Raw genomic sequence first — 12401 nt, forward strand, 5'->3', positions numbered from 1 at the left:
TGAGTGAGAAAAAAACAAATATTTTATCAATTTTGAATTCAGGCTGTAATGCAAACAAATGTGGAATAAGTCATGAGGTATGAATATTTTCTGAAAGCACTGTTAATAGTGAGCAATATGTTTGGAATGTGAATCGCAATAAAATCACAGTATGGAATCGCAATACATACAGTGGTTCTTCGTTTAAAAGTTTTGAGCTTATTTTTTGTTTTGAGACTGTTTGTGGTAGATGGTGGCAGATTGTTGTAAATTGTGTCATTCTGGCCACAATGGCTGACACTCAAACAATGTGTCATATAATTCTGTGGCACCCTGCAAGCTGTGTTGCAGTAGGCCACAATTTCTAAAGGAAGAACCACTGTATGCTGTAGAATCATGAGATTCATGAAAATCACAATGAATATTGTATCGGAACGTAAGTATTGTGATGATATTGTATCGTGAGGTCCCTGGCAATTCCCAACTCTAGCATATACCCTTTAAGACTGGGGGGGAATAGACTGGAGCAAGGGGCAAAGCATCATTTCACCAGTTCACATCTGTTCTCACGTCAGTAAATTGGAGTGCTTGGCAGCATGCTAGTGTCCTTCGTCCCACTGTGGGACAGAACCAAGCATGGGCTGTATACTCATCCACTACCTACTGATATTATGACTTAACAGCCTTATCAGTTGACCTTTGTAAACAGGTGATGTCCAGTGGGTCTAACAGAGGTCTAACTTTCACAGTTCCCAATTCACTCCCTGGACCTTTCCCTTAGGCCCTAACCCTTAGGCCCTAACCCTTAGGCCCTAACCCTTTGGCCCTAACCCTTAGGCCCTAACCCTTAGGCCCTAACCCTTTGGCCTTAACCCTTAGGCCCTAACCCTTTGGCCCTAACCCTTAGGCCCTAACCCTTAGGCCCTAACCCTTTGGCCCTAACCCTTTGGCCCTAACCCTTAGGCCCTAACCCTTAGGCCCTGAACCTTCGATGTTTGCAGATATGTAAGATGGAAGAAATATTGGCAGAAGCTCCACCATTACACTGCTTGTACTTATCCAGACCCTTCAGATCTGCGAACATCAAAGAGTCACCATTGAAGAAGGCAAGGGAATGAATTGGGACCAACTCTTTCTCATTAACACAAGTTAACAATCAGGTCAAAGGTTAGTGTTTGAGATGCCAGACGGATATATTGGTTGGTACCTGCGGGGAAGTGTTCGTTGATTGGCCAGTTGTCCACCTGCAGGGTGGCGTTTCCCCCATTCCTTGTGAATCGAACCAGGTGATATTTCCCGTCATTGATCGCAGTGTTTAACTCCTTCACACTGATGTCCACCGTGCCGATGTTGAACGTCACGCCCACCTTGCCTTCCGTCTGGAAGGAGACGGAAGAAGAAAAATAAATGTATTCAAATATATCAACAACTTTTTTGTTACAGGCAACCTGGAGAAGCAACGTGCAGCAGGGCGAAGAATCGTTCATCCTGATCACATAATACTGAGGATATCTTTGGGAGAAAAAGTGATTTGTAGATCAGTGACTCTGTGCAGTGCAGTCGACGTCAAACACGCACAACATGTCTTTATTAGCTGGTATCAACCACTTTCATTCAGCAGGCAGTATTCTGGTTGATCATTGATTTTTTCTCCCCCCATTGGTAAAATGTGTCAATATGAGATGCCACATCTTACATATAGAATAGCAGAGATGCTCAGAACAATAGCATGTTCAATGCCTGGCTCAATATGAGATGCCACATCTTACATATAGAATAGCAGCGATGCTCAGAACAATAGCATGTTCAATGCCTGGCTGAGAACCAATTCCCATCATGAGCTTAATATCTACAATTAATGCAGAAATCTCCATTGCATTTGTAATATCGTGATACCAGGGAAGACCAGGAATCCAGATCTTTGCAGAAGATGTCAACTGATAGCAGTGTTTGATTCAGTACTGCTGCGACAACAACAAACAGCATGCAGTAGAGGACACGACAGTAAAAGAAAAAGTTCAACAACCCATTTAAACATGACTTTGTTAATTAACCTATCTCCCCCCCTGTCCTCTCACTGAGCTATGAACGAACTCCTAGAAACATACACAACTATACTCCTTACAATAAAACAAGGTATTGGCCATGCCTTCTACTACAGGTGGTGTGCTAGTATTTGCGGTACATGGCCAATATACCGCGACTAAGGGATGTATCCAGGCACTAAGAACAGCCCTTAGCCGTGGTATATTGGCCATTTACCACATATCCCCAAGGTGCCTTATTGCTTAATTAATGTGATTAGATTTAGCTAGCAGCCTGGAAGCAGGCACAATGTTCTCTCCAGCCTGTCAGTACCCAACACCAGGACAGATGCCTCTCCTATATGTAGTAGCACATATTTTATTTAAACACAAAGTTAAAAGTTACATCACAGAGAGAGAGAGATAGAGAGAGAGAGAGAATGAGAGGGAGAGAGAGACAGAGAGAGAAAGAGAGAGAGCAAGAGAGGGAGAGAGAGGGAGAGAGGGAGAAATATAAAGAGAAAGAGAAAGAGAAAGAGAGAGAGAGACAGAGGGAGAGAGATAGAGACAGAGAGAGAGAGAGCAAGAGAGAGAGAGCAAGAGAGAGAGAGAGAGAGAGAGAGAGAGAGAGAGAGAGAGAGAGAGAGAGAGGGGAGAGAGAGAGAGAGAGAGAGAGAGAGAGAGAGAGAGAGAGAGAGAGAGAGAGAGAGAGAGAGAGATAAAGATAAAGAGAAAGAGAGAGAGAGACAGAGGGAGAGAGATGGAGACAGAGAGAGAGAGAGAGCAAGAGAGAGAGAGAGAGAGAGAGAGGGAGAGAGACAGAGGGAGAGAGATGGAGACAGAGAGAGAGAGAGAGCAAGAGAGAGAGAGAGAGAGAGAGAGAGAGAGAGGGAGAGAGAGAGAGAGAGAGAGAGAGAGGGAGAGAGAGAGAGAGAGAGAGAGGGGGAGAGAGAGAGAGAGAGAGAGAGAGAGAGAGAGAGAGAGAGAGATAGAGAGGACGGTCAGGACCTTGGTGGTTTCTCACCGCATATGACTTTCTCACCAACTTTCTACTTTAAAACAACCTGCCAACATGTTTGATCGGAGCTGCTTGGATATTCACAAGGCACACAGGCGCTACATGGAAACGGTTTTAAAGTGAGAGAGTTTTCTCTCATTATAGTTCTGAGTGGGTTTTAGCACGCAATGCTTCAGAATCAGAGAGACTCAGTGTGAGTGAATGGACTTGAGGAGTAAACTCTGATCCGACTCTATGTTGTCATTTCTCACAAAATGAACGCTGTTTTAGTAAACATGTTTTCACTGAATGTCTGCAGGTAGTACCACTGTGGTGTAGGGTTTTCAATGCCATTTTAAAGATGTTGGGCTTTAGCAAACACGCACACACACACACACACACACACGTCCTGATTCACTAGGTCTAATCTCTTCACTGATCCATTAACAAACGTCATGTCATCAGGCCTCTTGAGTCGCTGCACACATGCACGCACGCACGCACGCACGCACACACACACACACACACACACACACACACACACAGTTGGCTGTGGGCCTTTAAAACAGGTAATTAGACTGAAACATTCCCAGAGGGGATTAGAACAACTGACATGAAAAACACTGTAGCCTTACATCCATACTGAACATTCTCCCTCTCTCCTTATAAATATATCTTTCTCTCCCTCTCTATCTCTCTCTTTCTCTCCCTCTCAATCTCTCTTTCTCTCCCTCTCAATCTCTTTTTCCTTTTTCTCTCCCTTTCAATCCCTCTCCGTCTCAATCCCTCTCCCTCTCAATCCCCAACCCTCTCTCTCTCTCTCTCTCTCTCTCTCTCTCTCTCTCTCTCACTCTCGTGTGTGATTCACTGACATGGCATGGCAGCAGGTGGTCAGTCTGGAGAATCTGGAGGAGACATTTGACGAATCAGAAATGAAGGATGGAGGGTTTTTTCTTGTCCTCCACTTCATCATTCTCCTCATTTTGTCTCTGCGTAGGTGAGCAGAGCGTGGAGGAACACTCCTACATGGTGTAAAAATACATCACGTCACAGCCTCATTGCTCCGCCCTCAACTTCCTGATTTGTCTTTGTGCTGTTGTGCTGTTCATCAGGACCTCCACCAGCCGAAGCTAAGTAATCACAATAGCATTATGCCTTCTAATTGCAGTTGCAGGAGAACAATCGCCTTACAGCGAGGATAGCTGTGTTGCAAGCACAGCTTCAGGTGCAAGCGTTAGGCAAGGGAAATGAAATGTAGCAAAGGATGAAACAGTGCCACCAGTAAGCACAGATAGTAGTATAAATCCCCACGCACGGTCCCCGCAGCAGGACAATTTTCTCAAGGCGTCTGAGAAGAAATGCTGTCGACATGCTCATCCAGTGTCGCTCATTCAGCCGACAGAAACTTTCAACCGGTTTTCCCCATTAAGCAGCGAGTCGGAGTCAGAGTCCGAGTATTCTCAGGTCTCTCCTCCTTCCCACCATCAGCTCTGACAAATGTAATACCCTAGTCATTGGCGACTCCATTACCCACAATATTTGACTTAAAAATAATCATCCAACGATCATACACTGTTCACCAGGGGGCAGGGCTGCCGACGTTAAGGCTAATCTGAAGATGGTGCTGGCTAAAGCTAAAACTGGCGAGTGTAGAGAATATAGGGATATTGTTATCCACGTCGGCACCAATGATGTTAGGATGAGACAGTCAGAGGTCACCAAGCGCAACATAGCTTCAGGGTGTAAATCAGCTAGAAAGATGTGTCGGCATTTAATATTTGTCTCTGGCCCCCTCCCAGTTAGGGGGAGTGATGAGCTCTACAGCAGTCTCACAACTCAATTGCTGGTTGAAAACTGTTTTCTGCCCCCCCCCCCCCCCCCCCCCCAAAAAAAAGATAGAATTTGTAGATAATTGGCCCTCTTTCTGAGACTCACCCACAAACACAACCAAGCCTGGTGACGGACTCCATCCTAGCTGAAGGGGTGCTCTCCTCTTATCTATGAACATAGACAGGGCTCTAACACCTCTAGCTCCATAATGAGAAAGGGTGCAGGCCAGGCAGCAGGCTGTTAGCCAACCTGCCAGCTTATTGGAGTCTGCCGCTAGCATAGTCAGCTATCCCCATTGAGACAATGTCTGTGCCTCAATATAGGTTGAGCAAAACTAAACATGGCAGTGTTTACTTTAGCAATCCCACTGGAATAAAGACCTCATCCATTCCTGTCATTATTGAAAGAGATTGTGATATCTCACATCTCAAAATAGATAAAAAATCTTAATGTTAGATCCCTCACTTCCAGGGCATCTTGATGTGATTGGCCTGACTGAAACATGGCTCAAGCCTGATGAATTTACTGTGTTCAATGAGGCCTCTCCTCCTGGTTACACTAGTCACCATATCCTCCTCGCATCCCGCAAAGGCGGTGGTGTTGCTGACATTTATTACAGCAAATTTAAAATTGCAATTTTCATATTTGAGCTTCTAGTCATGAAATCTATGCAGCCTGCTCAATCATTTGTTATAGCTAGTGTTTTATTACAGGCCTCCGGGGCCTTATACACCATTCCCTGAGTTCCCTGAGTTCCCTGAGTTCCCTGAGTTCGCTGAGTTCCCTGAGTTCCCTGAGTTCCCTGAGTTCCTTGAGTTCCCTGAGTTCCCTGAGTTCCCTGAGTTCCCTGAGTTCCTTGAGTTCCCTGAGTTCCCTGAGTTCCCTGAGTTCCCTGAGTTCCTTGAGTTCCCTGAGTTCCCTGAGTTCCTATCGGACCTTGTAGTCATGGCAGATAATATTCTAATTTTTGGTGACTTTAATATTCACATGGAAAAGTCCACAGACCCACTCCAAAAGGCTTTTGGAGCCATCGTCGACTCAGTGGGTTTTGTCCAACATGTCTACTCACACCTACTCACTGTCACCGTCATACTCTGGACCTAATTTTGTCCTGTGGAATAAATATTGTGGATCTAAATGTTTTTTCTTCATAATCCTGGACTATTGGACCAGCATCTTATTACATTTGCAATCGCAACAAATAATCAGCTCAGACACAAAGCAAGGATCATCAAAAGCTGTGCTATAAATTCTCGGACAACCCAAAGATTCCTAGATGCCCTTCCAGACTCCCTTCACCTACCCAAGAGTACAACAATCGGTTAACCACCTAACTGAGGAACTAAATTCAACCTTGCACAATATCCTAGATGCAGTCTGATATATCTGGTGTAATTCTCCTGTCTCATCTGGTGTCCTGTGGGAATTTAAGTAGGCTCCCTCTAATTCTCTCTCTCCCCCTCCCCTCCCGAAGCACCTGAGCACTGGGACCATGCCTCAGGACTACCTGCCAGATGAATCCTGGCTGTCCACAGTCCACCTGGTCGTACTGCTGATCCAGTTTCAACTACTTGACCTTTCAAGAGCAGCTCACTGACTACACCTAGTGACCCATAGAGGCGAGCTTACTGACTACACCTAGTGACCCGTAGAGACCAGCTCACTGACTACACCTAGTGACCCGTAGAGACCAGCTCACGGACTACACCTAGTGACCCGTAGAGACCAGCTCACTGACTACACCTAGTGACCCGTAGAGACCAGCTCACTGACTACACCTAGTGACCCGTAGAGACCAGCTCACTGACTACACCTAGTGACCCGTAGAGACCAGCTCACTGACTACACCTAGTGACCCGTAGAGACCAGCTCACTGACTACACCTAGTGACCCGTAGAGACTAGCTCACTGACTACACCAAGTGACCCGTAGAGACCAGCTCACTGACTACACCTAGTGACCCGTAGAGACCAGCTCACTGACTACACCTAGTGACCCGTAGAGACCAGCTCACTGACTACACCTAGTGACCCATAGAGACCAGCTCACTGACTACACCTAGTGACCCGTAGATACTAGCTCACTGACTACACCTAGTGACCCGTAGAGACCAGCTCACGGACTACACCTAGTGACCCGTAGAGACCAGCTCACTGACTACACCTAGTGACCCGTAGAGACCAGCTCACTGACTACACCTAGTGACCCGTAGAGACCAGCTCACTGACTACACCTAGTGACCCGTAGAGACCAGCTCACTGACTACACCTAGTGACCCGTAGAGACCAGCTCACTGACTACACCTAGTGACCCGTAGAGACTAGCTCACTGACTACACCAAGTGACCCGTAGAGACCAGCTCACTGACTACACCTAGTGACCCGTAGAGACCAGCTCACTGACTACACCTAGTGACCCGTAGAGACCAGCTCACTGACTACACCTAGTGACCCATAGAGACCAGCTCACTGACTACACCTAGTGACCCGTAGATACTAGCTCACTGACTACACCTAGTGACCCGTAGAGACCAGCTCACTGACTACACCTAGTGACCCCTAGAGACCAGCTCACTGACTACACCTAGTGACCCGTAGAGACCAGCTCACTGACTACACCTAGTGACCCGTAGAGACCAGCTCACTGACTACACCTAGTGACCTGTAGAGACGAGTGTACGAGATAAGTGAAAAGTCAACACGCTCACATCATTAATAAAAAACAATTCTCTCTCTCTCTCAACAATCTTTCATCTCAGCTCATAATGGAGGGAGGCAGTAAATCATGGAAAATGCATCTTCTAAAAGTGCCTGGTCTTAAGGAAGGAAGGACTGCAACATCACTACTGAACACTGTCCCACTATGAGAGACGCTAAGAGCTTCTCATGACTACTGAACGCTGTCCCACTATGAGAGACGCTAAGAGCTTCTCATGACTACTAAACGCTGTCCCACTATGAGAGACGCTAAGAGCTTCTCATGACTACTGAACGCTGTCCCACTATGAGAGACGCTAAGAGCTTCTCATGACTACTGAACGCTGTCCCACTATGAGAGACGCTAAGAGCTTCTCATGACTACTGAAAGCTGTCCCAGTATTGAGAGACGCTAAGAGCTTCTCATGACTACTGAACGCTGTCCCACTATGAGAGACGCTAAGAGCGTCTCATGACTACTGAACGCTGTCCCACTATGAGAGACGCTAAGAGCGTCTCATGACTACTGAACGCTGTCCCACTATGAGAGACGCTAAGAGCTTCTCATGACTACTGAAAACTGTCCCAGTATGAGAGACGCTAAGAGCTTCTCATGACTACTGAACGCTGTCCCAGTATTGAGAGACGCTAAGAGCTTCTCATGACTACTGAACGCTGTCCCACTATGAGAGACGCTAAGAGCGTCTCATGACTACTGAACGCTGTCCCACTATGAGAGACGCTAAGAGCGTCTCATGACTACTGAACGCTGTCCCACTATGAGAGACGCTAAGAGCTTCTCATGACTACTGAACGCTGTCCCAGTATGAGAGACGCTAAGAGCTTCTCATGACTACTGAACGCTGTCCCAGTATGGGAGACGCTAAGAGCTTCTCATGACTACTGAACGCTGTCCCACTATGAGAGACGCTAAGAGCTTCTCATGACTACTGAACGCTGTCCCACTATGAGAGACGCTAAGAGCTTCTCATGACTACTGAACGCTGTCCCACTATGAGAGACGCTAAGAGCTTCTCATGACTACTGAACGCTGTCCCAGTATGAGAGACGCTAAGAGCTTCTCATGACTACTGAACGCTGTCCCAGTATGGGAGACGCTAAGAGCTTCTCATGACTACTGAACGCTGTCCCACTATGAGAGACGCTAAGAGCTTCTCATGACTACTGAACGCTGTCCCACTATGAGAGACGCTAAGAGCTTCTCATGACTACTGAACGCTGTCCCACTATGAGAGACGCTAAGAGCTTCTCATGACTACTGAACGCTGTCCCAGTATGAGAGACGCTAAGAGCTTCTCATGACTACTGAACGCTGTCCCACTTTGAGAGACGCTAAGAGCTTCTCATGACTACTGAACGCTGTCCCACTATGAGAGACGCTAAGAGCTTCTCATGACTACTGAACGCTGTCCCACTATGAGAGACGCTAAGAGCTTCTCATGACTACTGAACGCTGTCCCAGTATGGGAGACGCTAAGAGCTTCTCATGATCACTGAAGGAAGTCACGGTTAAAAAGGGAACCGTGTCCGAGGAGTGTAGTACATGACCAGAAACAAACACACACACGTACACAAACAAACACACACACACACACAAACACACAAACACACACATAAACACACACAAACACTGTAGCCTAGAAGTTGAACTGAAAGGGATAAAAGCAGAAACAAATGTTTGAGGACATCATGCTGTTCTGAATAGTGAATAACAAACACATTTTCCAAAAACAGAAACATGTCTCATAGTATAGACAAAAGCGAAAAACACAGGCATGGTGGGATTAGCTCTGTGTGGTAGTACCCCAGGGCATGGTGGGATTAGCTCTGTGTGGTAGTACCCCAGGGCATGGTGGGATTAGCTCTGTGTGGTAGTACCCCAGGGCAAGGTGGGATTAGCTCTGTGTGGTAGTGCACCAGGGCATGGTGTGATTAGCTCTGTGTGTGGTGATGACCAAGGGCATGGTGGGATTAGCTCTGTGTGGTAGTGCCCCAGGGCATGTGGGATTAGCTCTGTGTGGTAGTGCCCCAGGGCATGGTGGGATTAGCTCTGTGTGTGGTAGTGCCCCAGAGCATGGTGGGATTAGCTCTGTGTGTGTTGGTGCCCCAGGGCATGGTGGGATTAGATCTGTGTGGTTGTGCCCCAGGACTTGGTGGGATTAGCTCTGCGTGTGGTGGTGCCCCAGGGCATGGTGTGATTAGCTCTGTGTGTGGTGGTGCTTCAGGTATTGGTGGCATTAGCTTTGTGTGTTGTAGTGCCCCAGGGCATGGTGCGATTAGCTCTGTGTGTGTTGGTGCCCCAGGGCATGGTGGGATTAGCTCTATGTGTGGTGTTGCCCCAGGGCATAGTGGGATTAGCTCTGTGTGTGGTAGTGCTCCAGGGCATGGTGGGATTAGCTCTGTGTGGTAGTTGTCCTGAGGCATGGTGGGATTAGCTCTTTGTGGTAGTGCCCCAGGGCATGGTGGGATTAGCTCTGTGTGTGGTAGTGTCACAGGTCATGGTGGGATTAGTTTTGTGTGTGGTGGTGCCCCAGGACATGGTGGGATTAGCTCTGTGTGGTAGTGCCCCAGGGCATGGTGGGATTAGCTCTGTGTGTGGTAGTGTCACAGGTCATGGTGGGATTAGTTTTGTGTGTGGTGGTGCCCCAGGACATGGTGGGATTAGCTCTGTGTGGTAGTGCCCCAGGGCATGGTGGGATTAGCTCTTTTTGTGGTAGTGCCCCAGGGCATGGTGGGATTAGCTCTGTGTGTCGTAGTGCCCCAGGGTTTAGTGGGATTAGCTCTGTGTGTGGTAGTGCCCCAGGGCATGGTGGGATTAGCTCTGTGTGTGGTGGTGCCCCAGGGCATGGTGGGATTAGCTCTGTGTGGTAGTGTCACAGGGCATGGTGGGATTAGTTTTGTGTGTGGTGGTGCCCCAGGGCATGGTGGGATTTGCTCTGTGTGTGGCGGTGCCCCAGGGCATGTTGGGATTAGCTCTGTGTGTGGTGGTGCCCCAGGGCATGGTGGGATTAGCTCTGTGTGGTAGTGTCACAGGGCATGGTGGGATTAGTTTTGTGTGTGGTGGTGCCCCAGGGCATGGTGGGATTTGCTCTGTGTGTGGCGGTGCCCCAGGGCATGTTGGGATTAGCTCTGTGCGTGGTGGTTCAGCTCTTCAAAGTCCTGACTAGTGTATCCTCTCCCTACACACACACACACACACACACATCACCCTCCAGAGGCAGCACCAACCTGATTGCCTTTCTCACCTGCCATGCTGTGATTAACATGAGTGTTCTTATCGGCCTGTCTGTCGCTGGGTAGGACAGCACTTCATAGAGTCTTAATAAAAGGGGAGGAATGGCTATTGTTCCCCCAGTAACAGGAGAATCAGATTCAAACATACGCAAACTCACAGGCACCACACACACACACAACATGTTACTGTTATACTGTTATCTAGTCAGACTGATGCTGTGCGGTGTTAAAACGCTGGTAAACTCATACATAATTTCCACACCCATACACTGACTGCTCCTCTCCCCCCCTCCTGCCCTCCGTGGCTCAGCTGCCTGCCATTAAATCATTGTGTGTGTGTGTGTGTGTGTGTGTGTGTGTGTGTGTGTGTGTGTGTGTGTGTGTGTGTGTGATGGAGACGGGGTATGTAAGACTGATAAAGTCATTTTGTAGAAGCTAATGCAGCACATGGAGAGCTCTGCTGGCGAGCGCTCGGTCCCACGTGATTCCTCCCCTCACTGACACCAGTAATCAGACCCACAATCCAATTCACTAGCCTCCGATCAATGCCTCTAACACAAGGTGCGCCCCAGGTAACCAATCACTTAGAACCTGCCTCTCGGAGACTCTCCAAGTCCTCTCCAGGCCCGTAGAGAGCCTTCACACTGTGTGTGTGTGTGGGTGAGAGAGTCTTCAGGCACACAGACAACCTTCACATCACAGCCCAAACCAGACAGACTGGGCGTGCAGAATTGGGCGTGCAAAATTATTCAGCCCCTTTACTTTCAGTGCAGCAAACTCTCTCCAGAAGTTCAGTGAGGATCTCTGAATGATCCAATGTTGACCTAAATGACTAATGATGATAAATACAATCCACCTGTGTGTAATCAAGTCTCAGTATAAATGCACCTGCAGTGTGACAGTCTCAGAGGTCCGTCAAAAGCGCAGAGAGCATCATGAAGAACAAGGAACACACCAGGCAGGTCCGAGATACTGTTGTGAAGAAGTTTAAAGCCGGATTTGGATACAAACAGATTTCCCAAGCTTTAAACATCCCAAGGAGCACTGTGCAAGCGATAATATTGAAATGGAAGGAGTATCAGACCACTGCAAATCTACCAAGACCTGGCCGTCCCTCTAAACTTTCAGCTCATACAAGGAGAAGACTGATCAGAGATGCAGCCAAGAGGCCCATGTTCACTCTGGATGAACTGCAGAGATCTACAGCTGAGGTGGGAGACTCTGTCCATAGGACAACAATCAGTCGTATATTGCACAAATCTGGCCTTTATGGAAGAGTGGCAAGAAGAAAGCCATTTCTTAGAGATATCCATAAAAAGTGTTGTTTAAAGTTTGCCACAAGCCACCTGGGAGACACACCAAACATGTGCAAGAAGGTGCTCTGGTCAGATGAAACCAAAATTGAACTTTTTGGCAACAATGCAAAACGTTATGTTTGGCGTAAAAGCAACACAGCTCATCACCCTGAACACACCATCCCCACTGTCAAACATGGTGGTGGCAGCATCATGGTTTGGGCCTGCTTTTCTTCAGCAGGGACAGGGAAGATGGTTAAAATTGATGGGAAGATGGATGGAGCCAAATACAGGACCATTCTGGAAGAAAACCTGATTGAGTCTG

General features: G+C 47.6%; 1 protein-coding gene across 16 annotated transcripts in view; it reads right to left on the reverse strand.

The window, feature by feature from the left end:
• Positions 1-12401, reverse strand: part of LOC110522572 (neurexin-3b) — a 628889-nt gene that overhangs the window by 96483 nt on the left and 520005 nt on the right. For all 16 annotated transcript variants that reach the window (XR_016495480.1, XR_016495481.1, XR_016495482.1 and 13 more), the window contains one exon: positions 1187-1358. Coding sequence is in view for 12 of the 16 variants with exons in the window: in XM_090233216.1 (XP_090089342.1) it covers positions 1187-1358 (172 nt within the window). In the remaining 4 variants the exon portion in view is untranslated. The remainder of the gene's footprint in view (positions 1-1186; positions 1359-12401) is intronic.

The sequence above is a fragment of the Oncorhynchus mykiss genome, chromosome 4 (assembly GCF_057628025.1).
Source record: "Oncorhynchus mykiss isolate SJ-2025 chromosome 4, ASM5762802v1, whole genome shotgun sequence".
Classification (NCBI taxonomy): Eukaryota; Metazoa; Chordata; class Actinopteri; order Salmoniformes; family Salmonidae; genus Oncorhynchus; species Oncorhynchus mykiss.